This window comes from Camarhynchus parvulus, chromosome 2 (assembly GCF_901933205.1).
Source record: "Camarhynchus parvulus chromosome 2, STF_HiC, whole genome shotgun sequence".
NCBI classification, from domain to species: domain Eukaryota; kingdom Metazoa; phylum Chordata; class Aves; order Passeriformes; family Thraupidae; genus Camarhynchus; species Camarhynchus parvulus.
In genome coordinates, this window is record NC_044572.1 from 45,216,957 (window position 1) to 45,244,666 (window position 27,710).

Here is a 27,710-nt window from a genome sequence, read left to right on the forward strand (position 1 = left end):
ATAGTTGGGATCAGGTAGCTGTGCTGACAGAAGATGAAGGATCTATTGACCTAGGTTATACTAATATCAAATATTAGGTAGGGCACTATAGCTAGCATATAGCCAGTGACAGCATGATCACAGTGTGATGGGTTCCAGCTCAAAGATCCTAGTGGTAAGGTTGAAAATCATGGATAGGTCAGAGTAGAAAAAGCATACTATGCAAACAATACAAGACATCTGTCTGAGCCAGTTAACAAGAAGGATAGCATAATCCGAAGTGAATAGTCAGTGGTTGGATTTTAGAAACTTAATCAGGTGTGTCATTATTGGTATGGTCATATGGTAGCAAATAAAGGGGTTTGCTTGTCAAAGTTATCCCAACACTTATTTGGAAAACAGTTGATGTAAAAGAGTAGGCTTAAGGCAAATGTAATTTGGGGCTACAAAATACAATCTGGTCATAAGGGCTAAAGCAGATGTGCTATCATGTAACATCCTGACCTCTGTTTAAGCCTTTTGATCATTTAAGCGCAAATACACGAAGGCCACCTTCGACAGTTGCAATTACTAGTTGTCTGTTTTCATTTCTTTTGAAAATGTAATTGATGAATAACACAGGATGTTACAGGAAACTGTGGCATAGATCCAATTCTGTTGTAATAACCAGCAGCAAATTCCATTTGGGGGATAGTCTAGTCTTTGCTCTTGTTCTTTGGCGCAGTTGTAAGAACAGTAAAAGACTCACTTAAAAATCCAAGTACTTCTACTCTATGTTTTCATCTTATGGCAGACTGATGTAAATAGTCCAATAAGAATATAAATAAATGTTTAATATATTTTCTTACGGAGCGTGACTTTTCAATAGAGAAATGTGTAGAGCTTTTACCCTGATCCTTTGCTGACTATATGTGGGAACAGTATTCAACCATGGGTTATTTTGGCAACTTAGAACTGAAATCTTCAGAGAATTTTCTGAAGCCAAAGTTCATTGGTCCTTATCACTCCCAGCCCAGGGCCTCATGAAGGCCAAGCTAGAGCAATTAAAGCTGTTGAGTGCTGTCAGTTTGTGACAACAGTTTAGGGTTCTATCTGTATTCTGAAGCTGTTCACATCTGGTCTGTATGGGTTTTGTTAAAAAGACAGCTCTCTAAGTTTGAATTTGGTGTCTCAAAGATTTTGGTAGAAGAGAAAGTTGATGTCAAAGCGGAAGTGTGTTAAGATATTTGAAAGAGATAAACAGGGTTTAAGCTTGTGTGACAGGAAGTCTATTATTAAAATAGAAATATCTTTAGAAGAGTTTCTAGTTCTAAATTAAGCCCAGGATATAAATTCCTGTGTATTTTATCACATGGTAATTGTTGCAGACATGATCTTTCAGAGCAGTAACTCAAAAGTCTTTACTGAATCTTTACTGACTTCAAATCTTGCTGAATGCACAGCATTCCTAATTTTACACAAATAACACATTTAATTTAGTGAAGAACTTTGCCCATCTTTTGCCATTAATTTTAGGACCTCATACAATCTTTGTTTTTCTAAAAAATAGACACTATATATAAACTCACATTGTGCAAGTAGAAATTTTTCCATGTAGGTGTGAAGCAGCAACTGCTAATATCTCAGACTGGCTTTAAAGAAGGTTTTAAAGGCTGTTGTCTTTCAAAGAGTAAAGTGTCCTGTTAGATAGTCTTGTTCCTCATGCAGATAATTAAAACCTGCTGTTTGGAAAATCCTCTAAGCATCATCTACCTTCTGTCGGACAAAACCAAGGGACCTTATTTTAGTTGACACCTTGTAGGAATGAAATAGGGTGTATTGGGTTTTGACTTGAAGTACATCATGCTGTAGAATTGCTGTGATTTATAAAATTAACCACAAGCTCTAATGTATCTCTGACATGTGGGGAGATATCTAACTGAAAAGTTGCTATAAAGTTTGCTTAATAACAGCAATGATAGTCAATCCAAACAACATAATTTCATCTTACTGAAGTCTTGGTTTATTTAATTTTTAGTATTTTATGATGCAAGGTTGTGCTTGCAAATACTGCACAATTGACAAATTAAACTGTAGCAACAAAAATACTTAAATCCACATAAAAAGAATGCAAGTTAGGTGTTTAATATATGCACAGTTGGTGACAGAAGTATTTTAAATGTATGCCCTGGGAAGCCACTGTATTACCTCCACCTCTATTCCTCCCCAGGTTTCCCAACTAAAAGGGTCATTTGGGTGTGTGGATTTACTTCAGGCAAACCTGGGTGCCAGCAGCATGGCATCCAAACAAATCAAAATTGTCTGTTCACATAGGACACTCTTAATGTCTTATCAACTCTGTAAATAGATCCCCTGAATATTATTACAGTCTATAGTTATGTAGTATTTATTCATAAAAATTGTAGAAAATATTTACATCTGTTCTGTTGTACTAGAAAACATTTGAATGTTCTTATATTATTTTCCAAGGGAAGTTACTTTCTGATCTTTCATTCCATCCCTGTTGAACAAGTTCATGTTCAATGAATTTTACTCCTAGGAATGAGGATTAGCTTGGTAAGTCTTGACTAGAACAAAGCCCCCACCTTCAGAACTTTGGGGCTATGTACCCATATGTGCTGTGCACGGAATTTCAAACATCTTGGGTACCTTTTCTGAATGAATTATATAATGGTTGAGTCAATCTGGCACAAAACCCTGTATTCAATTGAAATTTTGTCACAGATGTAAAACTTTTTTTTTCTTTTTCCCTTTTTCTTTTTTTTATTTTTTCATTTGCAAAAGCAGCAACAAACCAGGAACTCTCAAGGTATCAGTGATTATACTTTCAGGAATACTCTTCCTCTGTGTATGTCATTCTAACCATGTCTTTTCACGGAGAGCAACGGTCTAGCCTAGTTTAACTAATTTCTTATGTTCTATTATTTTTATATTGCCCAGTAAAGCATATTCAACAGTATGTGATTTTATTATTTCTAAATTGGTCAAGTTGCATTTTCACTATCCTTTATTACACTCAGATACTTATGAGAGAATTCCCCTGGTTTTCTATCTTTGAGTTGGCTAATCTATACACCTGCTGGTCTTAATCAACTCTGTGTTTGATTCATAGATTCAATTATAGAATAAAACAGATTTCTGTGTTGGTGGGGTTGTCTTAGGTTCAGAAGAGTTTGACTCTCTGGGGAGTCTCCAGTTGTGCAGTCTTTTTTCACAAGAGAAAGTTGCCACCTCTAAACTGCCTTCTAACATTAGCAGCTAAACACTGCCAGTCCAGGAAAAATTAGAGTTATGTTGTGCTTTGACTTGAAGCAGAACCATATTGCTTCTGAGAATGTCAGGTCTTTATTCCTCTCAGGCAGTTACACTCAAGATAACATAGAACGTCCCAGTCTGATTTTGACCTAGCTGTAGTGAGGGTGATAACTGTCTTTTCTTCCCTGGTTGTCATAATCCTTTCCACATCTATTTTCTTGAGTGTGAGGGCAGGACTGACAGCTTGGGCACCATTGGTGAGTGCCCTACATTCCATGTGGGTAGAAAAAGCTGAGCCACTCTTCCCACAAAGGGAAACTCTGGAGAGGCTTGACTGCTTCAATATGATAAATTCAAATTTTGTCCCTAAAACCTAGTGATTCTTTCTTCAGTCATAAAATGTCCAGTCATTGTACCAGAGCTAGGAATAGACTAGCCAAAAAGAGTCTATTTTGCAAATAGACCATTTGTAAAATTTTCTTCTTTAGATACTATTCATTTTTAAGATCAGAGTATAAAATAATTTTTAGGGCGGGAGTCGTGCAATTGATCTGCTCAACAGCCAAATAATTGTTTTTCCACTTGTTGTAACATTCATAACTCACTAAATTTTGAAAACATTGGTGATCTAATTTTCTATTCTAGCTTATTCTTACCTCAGTATTATTAAGTGGCAACACAAATAGTTCCTAAAACATAAACAGTAACAAATAATAACATTAAAAACAATGAACCTTTTTTAAAATGCCATTACCCTAAAAATACCATTTGCTTTATGTCACCTATTTTCAGTTCTTCAAAACAGGAAAACTTACTTAGTAAGGCTGTGATGCAAAGAATGCAGACTAAGTCCCAGATTTATGTAGGTAAATAAGGTTTATGAAAAATCTTCATGTCATCATGGAGTATCTTAACTGCTCAGGTACGTTCACTCATTCTTGTGTGAAAGAATCAATTCTGTGTTTCTACTTAGCAATATTTTTGAGTTTCAGCATTAAAATTTAAAATATTATAAAATATGGTTTCTATTTAATCTGTCAATAGTGTTGGTCCACTCTGTAAATAAAATAAGGAAGAAAGATCTAATGCACGTACATTTGGTAATATCCCTGGGGAGTCAGTTGTGTAGGTGTGGTACTAATGGAAAAAGAGGCTCTCCAGAGAGCAATGTGCAGAGAGGAACAAAGAGAAAGCTTTTTGCTGGACTGAGGGTTTTGCTGCTGGCTGTTTGGCTGCACAGTAGCATTGTTCGGAGGAAGTGCACCTGCTCTAATGTTTTCTTCAGCTGGAAGCAGACAGGTTTGTTGAATGCTCTAATTGCTGGTAGGCATGAAAGGATTGCCTAGAAGATTGCTTCCTAGGCTGTGCTTTGATGTTTCATATGATTTGGAAGTGGATATTTCTTTTCCTTTATCCGTCTTACTAATAGGTGAGAATAAAAAATCTCCTTTCAGCTTTCATTCCAAAGGTATCATGGCACATTCAGTGTGATTAGCTGCATCATGGGCCAAAAGATTCCTTTTATCTTTTGAAAGGTATATAAAACACAGGCATAGTCATCACAGTCCACATTCATAAAGCACTATTAGCTACATGTTCAGTTTATTGCAGGGGTCTCTGGGCAGGAGAAATACTCTGCTGTGAACACTAGGTTTGTCAAGTGCTGTAAATCCATGGCTAGAAATTTTGGATACAATCCTTTTAATACATATTATAAATTTTGTACCACAGTTAGAAAAAGTTCTTTGTATAATTCCAATTATGTTAATTTATAAACACAATAATTCTAATACAAAATGCAAGTTTTGCCTTATTTTTCAGCAAAATTTGAATAGCACAGATCTGTAGTGAGGCTTGATAGTTACAATGTCCTCCTTTTACAGATGACATGACTAATGCCCTATGAAGTCTTGTACTAAATTCAGATTATAACTAAAGCTACAAACAGTACAGTGTGATATAATTTGTTTGCAGAAATATGCAAATTAATAGAGTAACAAAAAACACTCTGCAATAGGTTAAATTATAAGGTTTTATTTAATTCTCTTACTAGGAAATACCTAGCTGAAATGAATTATAGTGCATTATTTTCACCCATGTAAACTGTCATTGACTGCTTTCTCTTGAGAGGGTGAGCTATTGCCAACATACCTGGAAGCACAAGAATACTTGATTGCAGGTTGCTTGTCCAGGTAGAACAACCTTCCTCAACTGGATTTGGTTTAAGTCTCCTCTGTGATACAGATTTTGTATTCAGATCCATCACTTGCAGAGTTCAGGAGTGCATGAAGTGTGGGCCTTTTCAATCAGAGCCTATTTCACTTTCCAATCAAGAATTGAGAATTTATGCGTAAGAAACCTGTGTCTGTTATATATGACTCTGAAATATAGTGTCTGAAGTTTTTAAAGATACATACTGGCTGAGGCTTTATTTAGGAAATTGTCATTCTTTAATCTGTTGTAAAATTTGGGACAAAACCTTCAAGGTATCTTCTGAAACTTTGAGATATGTATGTGATTTTTGTATTATGATTTACTGAGTTATGAATTCAATTTCCTTTTTATAAAATGTCATTTTTTTCCAAACTGTTTTGCAATTCAATGTTTTGAATGCTGAAACATGTTATAGCTGCCTTTTGAGCAAACTGGTTACAGTGCCAGTGGTCAAGGCCGTTAGACTTCTATGGAGTTTTGTCATGGTCACTGTAAATTACACCAGCTTCCCAAATTTCTCTTCTGAGCACAAAGTGTGCATATTTTGTTTTGTGGTGTAAGCAAAGAGTATATTTATATGTCTACAGCTGTGATCTCCAAGTTTCATTTTCTGACATGATGAAGTATTTTAAAGAGTATGTCTGGAACTTTATTTACTTGGCCAAGAGTTCAGTCTGTTGCTTTTATCTGTGGAACCAAGTGTTTATGAGGCTTCTGTATGAATCACACAGCACATTAGGTGCACCAGTGTTTGGTTCTAGACATCTTTATAATAAAGTTTGGATGTGCTAAATTTTCCAAAAGTATTTTAAGTCCAAGAATTTTTTCCCCACAAAATTTTCAAATCTGGCTTGCATATCTTTGTACATATAGCTCTGTGTGAGCATGTATCTACCTAAATGAAATTCATTAGTTCTGATGTTTTAGTTAACTAGGTAAACATAAATATCTCAGGTGTTTGGAGGCAGGGATGCTAATACACATATCCTTAGGATGTAAGCACTTGAAGAAAAAGAAAATCTAGGTGATTATGTTATTCATATCTCAATAGATGGGGAGAAGGTTGAGTGTTTGCTTCACCTCCTTACTCACCAAACAACAGAAATGAGTCAGTTCTGACGCTCAGGCTGGTAAAGCCAAGGGAATAAGCAAGTGGTTCTGTTCAAAGCTGAAAGTGAAAGGATTGCAGATCACAGTCATGGATCCTGGTGTTTTGTTCACTACTAGTCAAGCCCATTGTTCACTCCCTAGTCAACCCTGTTAGTGTTGTGAGTGACTACTGCCTGAAAATTTCGTAGTGATGATCCATGCAAAGCAATGCCTGCTTATGAAAGTGGCCTTCTCAGAAAGCATTGACAAGTCACTCTCCTACGAGTTATTTGTAAGCCATCTGGAAAGAATGGGATGACTCATTCGTTTTGATGTGGCTATGGGTTTTGTGGCCGTAGACAGAGAGAAACAATGTGTGCTTGGTCATATGCCTGCAGGCAATTTTTCAGACTTCACTTTGATAGGGACCAAGTCTTACTGGACTGGTCCCTATTCAACTTAGTTAGTCTGTTGAAAATAGTCATAGACTAACCACAAGTTTTGTGTTGGGTAGACATCTCTTTTTTCTTCTTTGTGGGTATTGGTGACATCACTTAAATGTGTCATTATCAGATGCATGCTATCTGATTTTTGTATGAGGTGTTCAGAACTGCAGCAGAAATTTCACTATAAAAAAGGAGAAGGAAATTAAGTGTATGAGATTAGAATTATTTCATTTTGAGAGCTTGGTTTATTTAGACAAAATTTCAGGAAATTCAAAGCTTGTTCTGAATAAACTGTTGTGAAAGTCCAATAAACTGTTGTGAAAGAATAATGCTAGTAATCATAAGATGTGAGATAGAAGCTGAGTATGAGTCCTAATGACCTAGAACCATAACTGTATTCTAAATGAAATGTATTTAATTTCCTGAGGAAAGTATTAACAGTGAGGAGTAGGCGAAGAAAATATTTTGTAGGAAGTTTAGTTAATTGATAGAGCATCTTTCAAAGATAAAATCATTCAAATCCCCAGAAATTTAACTGTTCTCAAAAACTGAATGGTGTAAGCATATAATGTGTTCTACGGTGTCTCATATAAATCATGTGTTGATGTTTGTAGAAATATATACAATGACTTTTAAAAAGAGAGCTTGTATAAGAACACTTTTTACTTCATTGAAATCAGTGAAATATTTAAGTCTTTTTTTGACGCCATGGAGACAAGAAGCTAATATACTGATACACTGCAGTGTTACTAGATATGTGCAGCCAAGTGAATGGCAAGTTTAAAAGATGGTTTGCAAAGATATTATGATTTTGTTAAGAAACAAAGTATGTTTCATCCCTTATGAAAATCTGAAAGAAATAGACTAAGATCACACCTAATGAACTCAATCACTTTGTATTTGAAAGTAAGAAAGATTCTGAATTGAATCAATATTGTCTTGAATTGGATTATATTTTTCTGCTATGTCAATTGATTTGTGGTTAGGCAAGCTACAGGGACTGATGCTATTGAATTCTAAAGGAGCTTAAAAAAACTCCTTCAAAACAAGGAGATATTTTTAGGAAAGTTTTTACTACCATCAGTAAAACAAACCTTAATAACATTTTAATGTTGTATGCAGTATTTCATTTATAATGCTTCTTCTGAATATATTCTTTGTTAAGCACAGCACTGTTTAATTCTATAATGAAAGCATATGCGTCAGTTCTGATTTACAGACCAGTGGAGAAACTTTAGGCTCAGTTAAGAAGCTCTAGGTTCCATCTTGAAGTGTCACTTTGTAACAGCCTGTAGAAATTGCTAAATTCTTCTGACTAGGGCTTTTGTGAAAGAGACTTGTGACCATGCTACAGAAAAGTTTAGAATTCAAAGTAGGTTTTAATTTAGTGAATCCATGAGTTAGCAAATCTGATGGTATCTATTTTATTCTCTTTATGAGCCAGTCCAAACAAAATAGGAGAGGAGGTAATTATAGTAATGGAGAAAAAGAGGAAATGTAATAAATATTCATAAAGTATGTAAAATTTGTTTTTGTCATAATCTATTTTATCTAGGTCACCTTCCACATTGTTCTTGTCCTGATAGCCTATTTATTTTTTCTCTTTTTTTCCCCTCACTTTCTACATAGGACTGACTCATCACGTCTGTAATCTCCTGACAGAAGCTGTGGCCCTGTACTTGGAGGCAGATGATAAAAGGAACACCAAGACAGCGAATGTGCTGCTAGGGTCCTTACTTGACATTTTGCAATATGTGCTGACATATACAGCAAACATTGTGCGCCAGACTTTGCAGGTATGGGAATTACTCATGGCAACTTGACTGTTTTAAACAATTTTTTAGATAACTTCCTATTATCCTTAATAACAACACTCCCGCTATTCTAATTTTATGGAACTTTTAGGGTAGTGAAAACTCAATTTGTCTTACAAGTTACTGTTTGAACCACTGCAAGTCATGGCATTGGTGGGACTTCCTACTCCAACAATGACATCCTCCTCCTTAAAAATGGAGCACAAAATACAATTCCAAGAAATTTCACATAACCCTCATAATAACATATGAATGAAAAGCATTGATAATTTTTTAGACCTTATATAAATCTAGCAAATAATGCTTTTCTTTTTAGATCATCTGCCAAATTTTGAAGTTAGTCAAGTGGAAGTGATTTCTGTATTTACACTGCAAACAACACGTGCTCTTCATGTTAGGCTTTTTATGTTCTTAGTATTATTCACTGAAGAACAGATATTTGTCAGGTGAAATATATCTAAAGGACAGAGATTCAAAAGATTGCAGCTGAGTTGTAATACCTTGCAGGATATGGCTTCTTTAATCCCCAGAGTCCCTCTTCTGTGGGTTGGTTGGTTTTCTTTTTGTTTTGGTTCTGTGTTTTTTGGTTTGCAGGGTTTTGTGGTAGGGGAATTGGGTTTTTATAGGGGTGGTTTATTAAGTAGTCTTAATGTAAAAATTGCTGTTGAAAATTGGGCTTTTTCCTTTTTTCTGCATTGATTTACACAAGCAGCTATGTTATCAACCACATTTCACTGCGAGGTTTTTGGTTTGGTTTAGATGTGTGATGGTACAATATCTTGTCTTTTTTAAGTCCTCTATTAACAGGTTATGTAATGATATTTTCATCTAAGAATCACTTCATAGATCAAATTTCGTAGGCTAATTGCTTGTTGTCATATTTTTGGCATCGCTCCATGTGATCATAAAGAGCTACATTCTGTACTTATGCTCCATACAGCAGTGGTGAGGCAAATTATTCTGGAGGACACATGAGGAGAGAGGATCTTGCACATGGATTGGTAGTATTGAATTGATGGGTTTTATTTAGATTTAAAATTAAATCTATTCATTCAAAGCCAAATTCTGTTCTGGCTTTACTTGAATACAACAATTGATTGATGCACTGAAACTCCAGCTCCAGTTTTGTTTATCTCTCATCACAGTAGTCTGCTTTGCTCTTAAAGTCTAATGAGTAACACGGAGCAGCTGGAAAACTGAGTTTTGAAGCATAGGTCTATTCTGTGTCCATATATTAACTATTTCAGTGGTATTTCGTGTCTTGACAGTACTCATCACAAGATCCCTGAGAGCTCTACATCAGTACACATACTGTATTGAATGGTGGCCATTAGTTATTGACTACATTGTTTTCCACTATTCAGGTGTCACTAAATGCATCACAAATATTATTCTTGGACTGTTTTTGTAGAGATGTTTTGAGTAAGATACCATTTAAATCAGAACTTGTAAAACAGAATCAAATCATCTTTTATTATCCATTTCTGAGGCTTAAGTTGTCTTTTACAGATGGTAGTAGCTTCACTTGAATCCTTTTTATTTTACTATTTTATGTGTAAAGTGATTACCTTATCCAGCTGCGTAGGCAACACATACCACCACTTTTCCATTGCACTGAAGTACTTCGTGCTGGATGGTGCTGATAACTGTATCCAGGTTCAGGAGAAGAGTTCACTCTTTGTGGTCTAAGTATTTTCATATTAATTTGCATGTCTGTTTTAGAGAGGTTTTGTCATATGTCCCAGAGGTGATCCACATTAGCTGAAAATAATTTGAAATTACAATTTGATATATGGACTCTATTTTGTGTCTCTGGCACAGCCCGTGGATGCCCCAGCTCTGGCAGTGTTCAAAGCTAGGTTAGATAAGACCAGGAGCAACCTGGTCTGGTGAGATGTGTCCCCTCATGGGGTTGCATCTGAGGTGTGACTAGATGATCATTAAGGTCCATTTGAACCCTTTAACATTCTGTGGTTATATGATTCTACAATTTAAAGTAGGTTTAACAATGGTATAGTGTGTATCCTCCATATAAATATGTAATTTCTTTAGTGCTGTTGTTCATTCTCTTTCCAAAGACACTAATATATAAAAGTTAAAGAAAGTAGTCAAAGATTCCTGATGGAAGGTGTCTATCTTCTCATCCATGTACTAATGAGAAAAAGCTGTTTTAAATTTTGCTGAATGAAGGTGGCTTACTTCCCTTTCTTCATTAATATAAACATTCCATTTTTTGTCTTCTCTGCACTTTTTGTCCTTCTTGAACTTCAGCATTCCAGGCCATTGTGGTGAGTCTCAGAGACGGTCATACCAATGTAACTTATTGCCTGGAGAAACAGCTTTTCAGTTCTATTTTGTTTAGAAAGCCTTTCCAGAAGAAAGGCATTATCCTTTCAACTCATAAGTATCAACAGTGGAGTTTGAGCAGTAGTGGCACCTGTCTCAGGGAACTTGTTCCCCTGTTCACTTAACCAAATGAAAACCTCCAAGTGTTACACTTGGACAGTGATTTTTAGGATTGAGCTATAAATGAAACACAATACAAATTATTCTTAAATGTGTTCTTTAGCCAAAATGTTTATTTTTTCTCTAGCAGATTGACTGTATAGGGTTATGGTTCAAAGCTGGTGCAAGGTAATGACATTAAATGAAAAAATCCTGCAAGCCAATCTTTCAGGAGCCCTGGGGTCATAAATAGCACTGCCTAGGATAGTAGTATGTCTTGATGATGTGGGGATGACAGTGGTCAGGATTACCAGTAGTACCTGATCTTATTACTTGAAAACTTTATTATTTCTGTTTCAGAAATAATTTAAATCATAATGTATTGTGAATATTTCAGGATACAGAGTAAGGCAGGCAGGCAAAATTGGACAATATTGCTGAGAATCCTAAATTTTAAGTCACCTTGATTATCTTGGTTTGAGGGGTCTTTTGCAGGTACACTTTATTGCATTTTGCTGAAGCAATATCATGCAGGTCAGTATATTCAGCCTGTACAGAATGGCACGACAGCATGGGTCCCTTTGCTTTGTGCTTATTGTCACAGAGGGAGCATAACTGCTCATTGGGAGCCCAGGAATACTTAACTAGAAATGGTGCATAAGTTCCCTTCAAACTTCCATTCACACTTGGACCACTTAATGGACCTAATTTGTTCTTCATAACAGAACAATCACCAGAGTTGCTTTTGATTTCTTTTCTCTCTTGTTAAGGCACAGAAATCTGGGGCAGGAGGAGACACGCAGGCTGCTGAAGACCTTCTGCTTATCAATAAACCCCTGACGGACCTGATTAGCCAGCTTATTCAACTGGTAAAAGTTTGCTTGTTTGTAGCCTTATGGGAATGTTGCTGAAGTTGGAATTATGCAATTGAATTGAACATATTAGAGCTCTCTTTACTAGTTTTTAATTGTTTACAAGCTCCCACCTAGTACTCTAGCACTTTGTAAGTTACCAATCACAGTGACTTGCAGGTTACCAGTGATGTCAAATTCTGTTTGTCCAGAGCATAGAAGTGGGATGAGGGGCAGACTGCAGGTTCTCAGTTTGGATACAGATATATATATATAGCCAACATTTGTCCTTCAAAACGGACTAGTCACCACTGCATAGGGAAAGGATGGCATTCAAAATTTGAATCTAATAGTACTACTTCCTTTAGAGAAGTCAGTAAATGCAAAATTGCTTTGTAGAGAGTGATGCATTTTAATATTTTTTTCTAGGGTTTGAGCCTTCTGAGTTTTCTCAAGGGTTTTATTTCAACATTATCCTGAAGGATTTATGAGTGGGAGTGGTCCCTGTGATCTGTAAACATCTTTGAAGTGTGTCTGTTTAAAGGCAGTCCTTTCCGGGGTTTACTAGATGTACAGCACTGCATTGAAATCACAGAGGGCCGCATTATGCCCTAATGCATCCCATCAGCTCAACCTCTGTCATACAGAGATCTATATTTAGTCTATGTGTAATGGTTTGTAGTAGAGGAATGCTTCTTGAGCTGGACAGTCCTTTTAGAGGCTGCATCAGCCTGTAAGTCAACATAAAGCCATTAAAATGGTATGTGAGAATTTCGGTGTATCACAGTATCCTTTCCGGATATTTCACTTAGAGGTGTTTTAGATTCACTGTGTTCTCTTCCAGACCCTTTTTTTTTTTCATTTAAATAGAGGATTTCAGGTTTTTTGTGATATCAGTACTGCAATCCTTCTATTATCTTTAGCACTGTCTGTCATCTATTTTAGGGAAGTGTGTGATTACTTTTTATTAATTTTTGGCATTATACTTGGTGCTAAGTCCTCCTTTGATGGATTTATTTAAACCAGCTATTGACAAAGGCTTTTTGGAAAAGTTCTCTGAATGACCTGAAACAAAGTGACTGAATTTCAACTATTTAATATTTCAGCTTTATAAATTCTTTTCATTTATTTTTATTGATTTTTTTAAAACTGCTATGCATGATAAATAGTATGAGATGGAGAAATGCAAACATTCATTTAAAATGAAACTAGTAATAAGTTAAATTATATTAACTTTTTAAAGAACAGAAAATTAGAGGCCAAGCTTTAACTCAGCCTATACCACCTGGAAGTCTTGTAAAAGTTTTTAATTAAAGGATAGGATAATTGTATATTTAGCATGTTCTGATTAGATTGTGACTTGTCTTTGTATTTCAGAAGCATGGCTGTAAATTACCAGTAGATTTTGCTTCGTTCTGTACTTCTGCAGATTCTGGTTTTTTTCAAATTCTTATTTTAAATCATCTGATTTTAACATGCAGGTAAAAGATAATGACCACCACTTCCACTTCTTTATACAGATAGATAGACACATACATACATATTGTCTTGTTTTGTTTTGGTTTCAGTTTTTTAAAGATTCTGTGAATGAGGGATTTTTCTCTTGTTTGGGTCTGTGGAAGTTATTTCAGCTAGATTTGTTAAATTTGATTTTTCAAATATTTTTTTCCCACTGCTCTATTAAACATTTCCTGTTAAGCTTGGAAGAGTTTGAGCAATGGAATAATCATTTTAGCATTTAGGAATCACTTGTTTAAAATGTTTTATGCTCTAATCTCTTTAAATAGAAATAGATTATTTGTGAAGTCTAGAGCATGTCTCAAGATATGTGTGCTCCCTACTCCTCAAAATGCCTCAGGCCTACCTAAACTGAAATTCTGTGAAGCTGCCAGTGGTTGTTCTCTGTATTCATTGAGCTGTGTGGGAACATAACCCCTCATTGCTGCTTTGAGGCATTCAGTTCTTTGTGAACTTGATTTTCTGGAGATAATGGAGGACTTACATTTTGAACTAACAATTACTTTAAAATATTGAGTTAAAATTATTTTCTCTGCTTTGCTATTTCTGTCTATCTTAGCATATTTATAGTTTCTTATAATCACTTACATAGTTTCCTAGTCACATTGTTTCCTAGTTCCTAGTTTCCCAGACACATTGTTTTCCCTCATTGAAATGTGTATCCCTCAAGTAGATTATTATTCTGTGTCTCATTTACTTGTCTTTTTATTTTGCTCAAGTTCTATTTGTTTTTCTCTCTCAATAATCCCTCAAAAAATCAATGTGAGTAAAACTTCAAAATGTCAAAAACTTTGAATCAATTTTTCCCTTGTGTGGTTGTTATTTAGTCTGTCACTAAAGGCATAACAAAGCAAGTTCTGGAAGCCTAGATTGCATTTAAATGAAGCTTCAGCCATTTAACAATGCAAAAAAATTAATTATTACAAACTATGTCAAGAAACACTGCAAAAATGGAGAATTCAGTATTTAGTCCCAAGATCATTATGACCATAATTGATCAATAAGAGGAAAAAAATTGAGCATTTAGTCTTCTCCTTGGCAGTTTTGTGTTTAAAAGTTAATTACACTTAGCTTTGTTGGGTAATGTTTCTTTGCTTAACGTAAATTTAATTTCAGTATTATTCTGAAACCTGCAGCAATTGCAGACCATACACAACACCTTCTAATTTTTGATGTGCCCATTATACTGAAAAAATTACTTTTGAAATCACTTCAGTGTGGATTTTCACAAAGTTTCAGAAATCATGCCAGTACCTATAAAAAGGAATTTTGTTTTCTGTAGGTCCTAGATTCAGTTCCTAGGTGTAGATCTTCCAGTCATTTCTGGAGCCTACTAGACTCTGGGAGAGAACTTTTTTTGACTTCTGGTGGGAGGCTTCCTCATTATAATATTACCAGGAAAATTTCCACTTGATTACCATGCTCTGTGTTACCATTGAACATCCAGTTAGTCATGTCCAAATGTGAAGAGGACAAATATGAAGCCTCACAAATATGAAGCACATGGATGATTGAGATGGTCTTTTTTAGGTATTTTTTGTCTCTGTATTGCACTGATGCTAAGTCTGTGCCCAGACTTCATTTTCAGAGTGCATGAAGTTATTTGCTAATGAGTAATGAAAATAACTGCAGAAGAATGATTACTGGAGAATTTTATTTCACATGTCTTTCTCTAGGAATACAGACTGTTTTGTGGTCAGAGTGGAGAGTCATATGTTTATATGCTATATTTGAAGTATTCTCTTATACAGAGCTATCCTAAAAACCAAAAACTCCTAACAAACACACAAGAGGAAAGAAGAAAATGTTGTTACATGCACAGAATTTCAGAGTGGGGATTTAGTTTCTCAACAATTAGCCTAGATTAAAATTAAGTGAATATATAAATAATTTTTCCCTTAGGCAGGAGAATGCTGCTAAGTAAAAATATGATTTTTTAAAATTTAAAACTGTGCATATTTACTAATAAGAATAGCATAGTAAAGCTAGCAGATTAATAATGATGTTTTGCTTTTACATTTTGTAAAATGTTTGCAAAATCATCTTCCCTATAGATCCCCGTGGTGCTTCCTCTACAGCGTGTTCTGTAATCACATTAGTGATCTAATGAATATCTATCTTTTATTGTAATAAACTCTCTATGTGTATAACCTCATTAATGCACAGAAATAGTGTCCCCTCCGGGTAATCCAGGCAGTTTCATTGTAGCTCTAAAATTAGATGCTGTAACAATTCCAACGGTGTGAAAACTGCCACTTCAGCTCAAATGATCACACGTTTCTTGCAGTGGTTTGCAATTCATGAACACACTGCAACTCAGTTTAAAATGATGGAATTTTTGAGAACAGACTGCAGAAATATAGATGTGCAACAACAAGAAACTTCCTGCTCTTTACCACATTAACTCTAAAATACACAGAGCAGGTTCCATCTAGAAAGAAAAAGAAAACAGAATTTTGTGTTATAAGCTTGTTAACAGGAAGTTATAATGTGGCTGTAAAAATTAAGCAAAGAGTAATACACTGCTTTCATTGCACGGAAGTCTTGTCATGAGATATTATTTTAAAGTAAGTGAAAAATAGATCTACAGTTTTCAGTTAGAGAATGGCAGAATTTATGACCTTAGCTCTTCAGTAATTTATTTTAAGGTGCTGGATTCTCTTCAAGCTATGTACTAGCCAAGAATATTAACAGCAGCAAAAGAAGAACTGGTGACTTTTCTACCTTGCTGAAGGGCTGAATCCATAATCCCCTCTAAGGCTGAGAAAGGAAAAGGAAACTTCATGTAATTATGAAATATTAAGGGGCAGATACTCTTTTAAAGTGTTAGAATTGTTTTCCTCATAGGTTTCTACTCTCCTGAAAGAACAAAAACTATAAATGCATTTCAAGCAAATGTACTTCATACCAAATTGGATTGTTCTGATTAGAAAAATAATCAGAATGCTGTTCCATCTAATTAGGAGATGAACCATCCATCTATTTTAATTGTTGAACAACATGATTATGTTTTTCCTGTTCTTATTAAACATGAGATATTTACTTGAAATCTGGATTTTCATTCTTGATTTTCTATCTTTACAGATATTTATTATATTTTCAGCCATTGCTTTTGTTTTAGAATGTTCTTCAGATCCCCTACTCTTTATAACCAGTACTAACACTGACTGGCAGTCAGTGCTAAATTTCAGGTTACCAGCTTACAACTTTTGACATCTAAATCACTACTTGTCAGAAGTGAAATGGCAAAATGATGAGAGTTACAGAGAAAAATGCTGATGTGGACATACTTAAATAGGGACATTGCTGAGAGCTCCTCTTCCACCTTAATTATTGATGACTGTAGGCCAATGATTCTCATTCCCTTCAGAGTAAATATGGCCTGTCCTATTCCAAGCTTGTTTTTATCTTCATACAAGACCAGTCCTGCTGTTGTTTTGCCCTGAGTTTTCCCAGGTTAACAGCAGCTTGCTCCCCCAAGTCTAGTTAATACCAAAGCTCAAAGGGACTCTGGGAAAGCAGAGAGGCAGAAGAGCCTGAAGTACAACAGGGGGTGAAAGGCTTCATTGGCATTGGTAATGATTGAGTAATGTGATGTCATAACTGGCAGGTGTTGGGAACTGTGGAGTGATACTTGGAACATGGTCACTGAAGGCCTCTGAAGAGCAAGACTATATGATGCCAAGACAGATTGGATGGAAAGTTTCCTTTCATTGGGTTGAAAGGGTTTTCCTTTCTCTTGTTGGGGAACAAACAACAAGGATAAAAGGCTGGGCATGCCAGGAGGAGAGAATCAAGGCCCAAGCAAGGCCATTGGTCCAAGCACAGCTCTTCCTCCTTGGGCAAAGCGTTCCACTGCCTCACTAGCTGGGTGTTCCTGCTGCAATAAGCTCCCCTGGGGAATAATGCTAGCCAGCTGGACTTGCTTGTTTGCTTCCTTGACAGTCATGGTGTGTGTTGGGAAGGACCACTGAGGTTTGTGGTGCTTTATGGATTTCTTCACACACGTTTGTTGTAGGAGCAGTCTGACAGCTTTCCACTTCTCTGATATTTAATTAATATTTTGGGAAAAAAACCTTGGGATCAGTCTCACTTCCAAGTATAGCTGTTGTGATACTGACTAAACATGGGATTTTTGTGCCTGTGGAGCCCAGGGAATTAGCCTCTGCTGCAGTACCCAGGCAAAGATGTATCAATGACCAAAATTTTCACTGATTCTTCATTTTTTACCTTTACTTAGCCAACAAACATTTGAAACTTGAACATAATCCTTGTTCTGTGATTTTCTTCAGGGGGTTGTTGATGTAGCTGCCTACACTGATGTAGTAACGAATTAACAAGGAATGCTGCTTTTAGGTGTGAGTGACACATTAAAAAAAAAAGTAGCTGTTCTTCCTTTCTCTAATGGCATTTTATTTCAATGAAGGAAATGAAAGTTGTCTCAAAGCCCTAAATGAAATCAATAGGATTTTTTCAATTATTTAAGGATTAGAAATATAAATGGACTTCTAAAGCATGTTACTATTTGTAGCTTTTCCTGCTTTTTGGGTTTGCTAATTGCACTGATATTATTAGAGAAGGAAATAATCAAATAAGTGGCATTTAGATTGGAATGAAGAAAAAACATATAGCAAAACTGAGGAAGAAATAGCTGTTGTGGTCCTGTCACTTGCATAGTATTAGGTCAAATAGAATGTGATATGTCTTGGGGCTATATATTCAGAGATTTCATCTCAGTTCAGTCTGTTTTAAACAGCAACTCTATGAAGCTAGTAGAAAACAGGATTGTATTTGCATGCAGATCCCTTGGGAATTGCTGCTTGAATATTTGAGAGATGTGTGTCTGATGATATGTTCAGATTGCTTTAAAGTAACTGTGTGGGTTTTCCTCAACATGAAAAAATTTAGGAATTTCATACTACAGATTAAATAAGCAATCATTATTGAAATGATTTGGCATATTACATGAGTGTTTGGACAAATTGGAATTTTTTCCCTTTTATTGTCTGTAAGGATAGTCTGTTTACTGTACTTTTATCTGGCTTTTTTGGTGTAAATAATACTTTTGGAGTGAAAAAATGAATGAGCATGATGAGGTGTTTTTACACTTCTATACCTAATTGGTTAAGTCTACCACTGACATTTTGTTCAGGTCATAGAGTAAAAGGTGAGAAAAAACTATTACAATGATTTTGTTAAGGGATATATATAGGCAGGACTTTCCTAAATTAATTCCTCATTAGAGTAAACGGTTTTGTTATTTTTTTTAGAAAAAAGATATTCTTGTGATATTTGAATTGCCTTTAATGGAGAATCTGTCTCAGCTCTAAGGAAGTTATTTCAGGAGTTAATTGTTCTTATTAAAGAGAGAAAGATAAAAAAGGAAATCGAAGCATTATCTTTCTTCTAATCTGAATTGCTTTGTCTAAAGTTTTGAGCTGTCATCTCTTATCAGTCCTTTTTCAGGTAAAGGAATTAACCTATCCTCAGCCTGCATTTTCCCACATATGATTGAGAGAGTGTGATCAAATCCACTTTAACCCTCCCACTGATTTGCTATAGGCACTAAATTCCTTCAGTCCTTGGCTATTATGCTTTCCAATCTGTCATCCTCTTGCCTGTTCCCAAGAAACCTCTATGATTTTTTTCACTAGTGTTTGTGAACTCTCTGTGCTGACACTAGGCACTGCATTCCTGTTGTCATTCCAAAATGTCATTGTCAGTGCCAAATACAGGCCTAATATAATATCTTTACTTGTTATTTCCAGATTTTACTTTCAGGAAATATATAAATAATTTTGATAATGGTGTCATATTATCAGAAGCTCATTTAATGATCTCTAGTCACGTCCCTAAATCTTTTTTGTAATTTTGCTTCCCAGGAAATAATTTTCCATCCTAGTGCTAGGGCCTGCTGCAGTGTCTGATCTTCAAAGGAGTGTAGAAAAGTTAGAATTCAGGAAAATATTTAAAATCTTCAAAATGTACCTCCTAATGTGACTACTTAAAATCCATTAAATAACTAGATAGCCTGTGCTCTACCTCAAGAGGCTTGCTTTAGTAATAATTAAATTAAATTTTATGGTGTGCATGATGTAGAAGATTAGACATCATGGCTGTAATGGTACTTTTCCCTGTTACTGCTTCTGTTTAAAGTAGAATAAAATAACATGGTTGGGAGCAACATTTCTGGTGCCGTTATGATGTTGCTCTAGATAGACCACTTGACAGAATTAGAGTGCAGATATTGTTAGACTGCTGCTTAAGAGATATATTTTAATTATGTTTTCATCACTTCGTTAAGCTTATTTTAGTGCAATTCTCAGTCAATCAACTAGAAATTATTCTTTCCTGTCACAATGCAAATGTTAATACTCTTCCAAATCCCCAGTGAAATGCAACTTTTCTGAAATTGGAATTTGATTTTTGTTTGTTTATTTTTCCTTCATTTTTTAGCTTCCCAGTGAAGATACTGAAATATTTTTGAGTGCCTCACAGAGCTTATTATTGCTGGTTCAGCTGTATGGAGGGAGCAATGAGGAGAGTATGTCTCCAGAAAACATGGACAGCTTTGCTGAAGTACTGAAGTCCAAAGAAGATCCACGAGAACTTAAGCTTTTGTTGAAAATTGTTAAGAGACTGGTGAGTTGACATCTAACCTTTTCCGAAGTCTGTGTGTTTCTTTGATACAATTTGATAAATTTTTGGACTAGTTTTTTCCCTCTCAAGGGAAAAAATATTTTAAAATCATTTTAAAACCAAAATATGCTAAGTTGAATACCATGTCTTTAAATTACACTTTTCTGGAGAAGATAGCTTTCTACACTTAAAACCTCTTATGAAAATGATGCAGGAATTCTCCTATTTCAGTTAGCTATTCAGCAGTTTAAATAACTCTTGCTATTTTTCCACTTGTTTAGTAATTCAGGTCTATAAGGTATTGAAACCATTTTCTGTATGCCTTCTGAAAGAACTAACCTTGTAGCATTAAATATCTGTTCAGACACAGAGTGGTTTATTTCACAGTGAATAAAAGGCTATTTTATACTTGGAATAGGTTTGTGCATGGGCTGTTGAGTCTTCATTCTCACGGAGCTATAGGGACCACTTGTGCTGGAGTGGCTGTAATGTAGAGAGCCAGGTAGTGGCAATCATACAGGGGCTTCTGGTGATAATGTTGACACGGAAAAGGTTCACTTCTGTCCTGCTCCAAAACAGTGGAATGACAGCAGCTGATGTCTTTCAGGTAGCTTAGGAAGGAAATCTTTTAATATTTGTAGTATTCTCTCAGATAATACAATAGGCTTTTGTCTTGAAGTGTTCTTAATAAGAAGCTTTGCCTGCATTGTCAACAACCTTGCATTGTTTGTGTACTTCATCCTTTACTCTCCAAAAGCAGGGGCTTTCAGTTAAAATAGGATAACTGCCCCTAGAGAGGGCAGTAGTTCCCTCAATTTCAAGAGGTAGGCGTTCCTTCAATTTTGCAAGTGCAGTGCTGGCTACTAGAGTACGACTGTAATCCATGGCAGCAGGAATTAAAAGGGAGCAACTCCCTTGTAGAGATTTCAGAGATCTTGTCCTCTTTCTCCTGCCTTCTGTACTTACATCACAGGAAAGTAAACACCATACCCTTCTTCCCTGTTTTGCCCAGCCCTATCTTGCCCTGAAAGAAGTGTGAATATATAAAAATGAAGTTGATATGATGTTTAAAATTCTAAAGATACTTTCTATTGATTTTAGCTTGCACCTCTGCTACTCTTTCTGAATAATTGTTGTGATGTGTAGAACTGGCTTTTGCTTTTCTCCAAAAGCAATATGAGTAAAAAGGCAATGAAGTGAGAGAGAAGGGAAGTGAGGCTGCAGTATACATATCTAGATTATTTCATTTTAAAATAGCTACAGACTTGTTTATTTGTCTCCATTTTGAAGCCTAGGGATCAAAAGTTAACCTAGTGTGCAGGATACTTAACATGGAAGCTTCTATTGACTATTTTAAGAGAACAAAGCTCTGCAGTCACCTTTTGAACCTTGCAAGTTCCTGTACTTTAGGTTCCAGTTCTCTCCTTTGTATACCTGGTACTTGTTATTTATAACATCAGGCATAGATTTTCAGTAATTACTGTAATGAGATCATGCAATTTCTTTTGAAGGCAGGGTTCATAGATAATTTGACAGATTATTTAATAAATCATATGTTATTTCTCTAAACCTTAAAAAGTCCTGTTCTGAGGAGATTATTATCTTGTCAAAATTGTCGTAATGACAAAAGACATTGAAATATAATCATATCCATTTAAGAAGGATTCAGCCCACATCAGCTGAATTTTGAAGCCTAGAGCAGTGTTTTTCTTTTTATATATCTGAGCAATATTTTCATTGAGAGATCAGTATATGCACCAATTTTCATAGTTGCAAATCAGTGCTGATACAGAGCAGCTCTTCAGTTTGTGGTTACATTGACTTTACTGGTACAGGCACAGGTATTGCTTATGTAAGACAGGAATGTAAAAAAGAGGTCCATGTGGTTATGCTACAGATGCCTTTATAGCATGTATTTCTGGAAATATGGAAGGGCATAGCAGTGTGACTCCTTAACCTTGATTGAAGTGTTTTACGTGACTGCAGTGAGCCAGTGGAGGCAGATAGAACAATTTCAGAGTCTTCGGTTTAAGGCATATCAGGGGATTTCTTGATGTACAAGATGACCTTACCTTGATGAAATGGAATCTCATATCTATATGTTGTTACAACTTAATCATTAAACCACTGTGTTTTGTCTCCAGTGAGAGGAAGGTTTTTTGAAAAAAAGTTGGAGATTCAAGTTTGTTACATTGTTTTGTTCAGGTTTTTAAATGATCGTTGTCAAATTTGACCAGCAAATTGACTGCAGGGCAATACAAATTTCTTGCAGCACTTTTCTTCACTAATTGTTTTCTTAGAATTTTGTTGCATGTATTTCTAAAACAGAAATAAAGATATAGTCCAGACTTTGTACAGACTTAATACTGACATCACTATGAACACATCCTTTTAGAAGCTTTATTTTGCTGTAAAAAGGAATCATTAGGAGAGGAAATATGCTTTGAGCTAACTTCTGTAACTGTGTAAGTAAAGATCATCTAAAAGCTCTAAAGAGGCAGCATTGACTGTCTTCTTTCTGTTTTCTTTGTAATTACCTCTTAGATTTCAAAGCTTTGGGCTCTGTCAAGCACAGGTTAATCCATTTTTTCACAAGAATGTTCTCTCACTGCCATGGATGAAATGAACAGAAACTGCATAAAATTATTGAATTCAGGAACAGGTTTGGAGGTTTTTTCCCTTCAGCCTCTGCATTAAATCTCTTGTTCTGATTGCTTCATCTTGAGTTAGACAATGCTGCTATTCAGATATACTTCATCTTTTTTAGAAGCATTTTTGTAACTGATTGATGACATCAGAAGAGTGATATCTTGCTTTTTTTTGTTCTGGAAGCCTCTCCTGGCACTTGTCATGGAAACCGCTATCTCATAATTTCATCTCTTCTGTGAAGATAAAGTGCATCTTATTATGAGTCCAGTAAATTACCTAGATAAAAATATATTTTTTTTTATGAAGCAGAAGAAATTTTCATTTGAGAAGCAAGTAGTTGAGGTTTGCCTGCTTTACTGAGAAATTTTTAATTTATTTTTTTCCCCAGAGGGAAAAAATTTCCCTGCCATCCCAATTTATCATGTATGTAATGTAAAGGCATTTTTTATAGAACTAGCCAATATCTTTCTACTGGACACATAATCGCTGTGGGATTACAGCTCAGTACTCACAAATAAATTATTTCAGCCTTCAGAACAAGAGAACACTCTTTTTTTACTTCCATGTAGTAATAAGGAAAAATTCCTCTGAGAAAAATGAGTAAATATTAGGCTTTCTGCACTCACAGTGAGTGAAGAGGGAACTTTTGTTCCGTGACTTTTCCCTTATGTACTTGTCAGAAAGGATATTGAGTTCTACCTTTTAAAGCACAACTTTTTCTCCTGATTGTCTTTGTAGAATCTCATTTTCACTAATTTGTGTTTCATAAGTGTCAAAAAGTTTTCCCTTTTTGTTTTTTCTGTGAGTAGCTAAGACATTTAGGATGTCATCTGCATGTTTTATACCCCATGGGGATATGTATAAGGATTTCTCAAATCATTTTAGGCTGTGTTATAAAGACATTTAGGCTAGAATGATAATACATGAACTATGGCAAAATTCCGTAATATTCATTAACTTCATTGTAGGACTATTGAACTCTAATTTCATTTCCCTGCCAATTTGAGTCACAGCAAGAGCATCACTATCTACCTGCAGGCAAATTTACTACCCTGTTTCAAAGGTATCAAAGCCTGGGGAACCGCTGATCACTGTGTCTAAGATGTCATTCAAATCATGCAGTCCTTAAGTGTTTCTGACATGTAGATTAGCAATTATATCATCCTCAGTTTTATACAAAGATCTCCTGCATTTGCTTCTCTTGAATAGATAGCTTAGTGTTTGTCTATAAAAATATATGTGTATATTTTTACTGCAATAGGTGCCAGATTAGATCCTTGTTACATTAATCCCTGATCAGGCATTATGAGGACACTTAGAGCTTGGAGAAATACACAGTCCAAGTACACAAATGTTTGGTTTAGAGTAGCAGTTCTGCAGTCACTCACTAAGTTGGACTTCATGCTGGAGGTTTGCTCCTCCGTAGATTCCCACTAGTACATCTATAGGGAAGTTCCCTCAAAGAAGATGAAGTAAAATCCCAAGAGTTTCTCAGATAGCATTCCTTTTGCAGCTTCAGCTCCAAGGACTCAGTGCCAGGAGGAGGTGCTTGTGCAGCAATTTCCAGAGGTGTCTGTTTTCCCATGGTCTTAAAAGGCTATGGAAACCTGTTGGGAAATCTTCTGAGGGAGCACAGCGCTCAAATAATCTCAAATAAACTGGAGAAAACTTTTTATGCATTTTACTCCTGATCTGAATCTTTAAGTGGCCCATAATTAATTTCATTAGTTGCTAAGATAATCCATAATATTCCATTGCTCTAAGGAAGAATTTTATGACAGCTATGGTTGTTAGACTGTGAACAAAATACTCACTTGTGGCTTGCTGACATGTTTAGGTATACTCACTATAAACAAACAAGTTTTTCTAAAATCATACATATTTTTAAAATTCGGGTGGCTCTTACAGAAACAATTCCCGTCCTTCATTAGTGTTAATCTCCTATTTTCAAGTTGTTACCAAACCTGCATCCCTTCTTTTATTGGCTTCAGTCTGCAAGTGTAACATCCTTAAGACATTACCTTTGTATATATGTTAAAAGGGAGCATTTCATTAGCTACAAACAACTTAGTTTCTCCCAAATAGGAAGAAGATAATCAGCATTAGGATACAGTATGCAGATGATAACAGGATGTGTTGCTCCAAATCCATTGAAATAAATACATGGGAAGGAAAATGCACCTTCACCCTTCCCGCTGTGTGGAAAGCTCCTTCTGTTTGCACACTTGCACAGGGGTTTTTTAGTAGTTTTAATGAAATTGGAGAAGATCTCCAGACATGAGAAATGGGGAGGCCTCCAACTTCCCCTGTGACTTGGCAGACTTCTGCCATGGTGCTTTCAGGCCTTGCCATACCCTGACAGGGGCAACAAGCGGAGTGGGGAAATTGCCCTGTCTCCAGGGGCAAGTGAGACTGTTCTCCCCTCCTCCTCCACTGGGTTTTCATCTATTTTGCAAAGTAAGCTTCTAAGTATGGCTTTTTGAGTTTTGCCTATGGTTTGACCAAAATACAATCTAATAACACTTTTAAAATGCTACAGTGTTCCTGATGAATCTGAATAGTCTGCAGAGGTATTTGTGAGTTAGATTGCTAGGCCAAGCTATTGCCATTGTTCAGGAAGCAGTACATTAAATTTTACAGCAAAAGTTTAAAAAAATTTGGTTTCAATTACTCAGAAGATGTATGCAGCTAGTCCCAACTACTCTAATACAATTTAAACAAACAATAAGCAATTATTTAAATAGAAAGAATATAACTAGTGTAATTTAAATAAATTCATTGTTTGATGGGCATAATTCTCTTGTGGCACAGCCCCTGTGCAGCACTTCATTGTTTACCAGAATGAAAATTGAGCCAATATTGATTAATTTATCCGAGTAATTTGGATTTTTTTGTGGTGTAAGCCATACTGAATCTTTGAACTTTTTGTTCAGTTTGTAATGTCATATGGGGTCTATGAAATGCTTATGGAAATGAAATATTGCACTTCCACCATTAAAACCTGATGGAAGATTTTTTTTTAAGCTTAGTAAAGCATTTTCAGTAGCTGGAAGGAAAATAATTAATCAGTGTGATTTTTGTATAATCAAAATTTAATAATATTCCAGTTTGTTGTCATGCCTTCTACAAGCAATACCAGGTCCTAAGATATGTATTATTTAATCTATAATTGTATACTTGCTATTAAAGATAACACAGCTTTTCAAAAAACGCTTTTTAAAGTTCTGCATGAAAATGTTATTTGTGTGTGTAGTAATACTTCGAAGATCTAGATGTGAGAGGGATCCTGAAGTTGATTTACATTTGAGATCCCATGGCACTGTTTATTAACCACTATACGTGGTTACTTTTACCTGGCCCAACTAGATTATGAGTATTGAAATCCCAGACACGGTTTTTCACTATAGGTCTGATAAGAATTTTCATTTTTATTCTGAAATTATTAGCTGCTGTTTCACCTTAGGGGCATGTGCATGTTTCATCTGGTGCCTGGCTTATGGAATTTGTGAAGGGCTAAATTCAGGCTCACTTATACTTTGAGAAATTTATGGCGTGTTTTCAGGATGCTGAGTTGTAGGACAATATGGTAGCACTGTCCTTGACTTACTCTTTTTTTGACATTTGCTTTCTATGCTTTCTACTGGAGGAGAGGGAAGAACAGTTTGATATTTAGATTTACACATTTGGTTAGAGCACTGATATAATTTTAATAGGCCTTTTCCATTTCTGATGGCCTTCCTTTTAATTTACCTTTTTGATTTTTACAATAACCTTCTTTCGGTTGGCCAGAATTCTTAAGCACGGCATTTTAAAATTAAATACTGATGGGTTTTATTCCAGTGTTTATCTTTCTGTCTTATGAAATGAAACAGAAGGAGTATCCATGAATACATCTCAGTGAATGATGCAGTCCCTGGAATTCTTCTTTTACTCCATCTTGTCACTTTGGATCCTGTCCAGAAGCTCTGTAGCTCTTACCAGATTGGAGAAAGCTTTGCTATTTTTTGCCCCCAAGCACTAGATGGTACAGGAATGCTCTGTTAATTTTTTTTTTCTTTTATTTTCTCCTCATAAAAAAGAAAATATTTAAATCTTTATAAGATTGTCCAGGGTTATGGGATCACTTATTTCTGCCTACGTCAGAATCCTGTTCTGCTAAGTGAATTTGGTACGTCTCTGGCTACAATTGCTGCATCCAATGAGATGTAGAATAATATCAGTTCTGTGGCTGAGAAGGCTGTGATAGTGAATGGTAGGGCTACTAATTCATTTTATGGTTTATGTCCCTATGTATCTTGAACTACAAACAGAGTGTATCTTCTTTTTGTATGTGTTTTAGGATACTCTTAACTCAAAGTGTCAAGAGACTTTTAGGAACTGTGAAAATCAAAATTTTATTTTAATTGGATCTAAGGGGAGATTTTTTTTCCCTGCTGATTATTGGAGCCCGAAAGCCTGTTGTATCAAAAATACTAGGCTTCATGGAACCTGTACTAAAATCATGGTCCTCACATAACATTTTGCTGAAGAGAATCTATTAACACCAATCAAATAGGACTGAATTATTAAAAATCTTCTCTCAGCTTGAATTTTAATACCAAGTTGCACATATTTCCATGTTCTGTAACATTAATGGGAGCATATGAGCTGTAGGTGCTGCTTTCATTATTATTGTAACTGAATTTCATTAGTCTGTAGACTGGGACCTCATTGTGATTATCTCAATCCAGGCATAGTAAAAAATAATTTCTTGCTCCAGAGAACAATCCAGCTTGTTTCCATTATTCAGAATAGGATCAAGAAATGGTCTG

The 27,710-nt window shown here is 35.6% G+C and overlaps 1 protein-coding gene across 4 annotated transcripts in view; it reads left to right on the forward strand.

Annotated features, from left to right (window-relative positions):
* The window catches only part of ULK4 (unc-51 like kinase 4), a 211,919-nt gene that overhangs the window by 137,406 nt on the left and 46,803 nt on the right, over window positions 1–27,710 (forward strand). For 3 of the 4 annotated variants that reach the window (XM_030944162.1, XM_030944164.1, XM_030944163.1), the window contains 3 exons: window positions 8,613–8,779; window positions 12,013–12,111; window positions 20,068–20,253. In XM_030944162.1, coding sequence (XP_030800022.1) covers window positions 8,613–8,779; window positions 12,013–12,111; window positions 20,068–20,253 — 452 coding nt within the window. Of the gene's footprint in view, window positions 1–8,612; window positions 8,780–12,012; window positions 12,112–20,067; window positions 20,263–27,710 lie in introns of those variants that run through there. The other variant, XM_030944166.1, reaches the window with a different exon arrangement.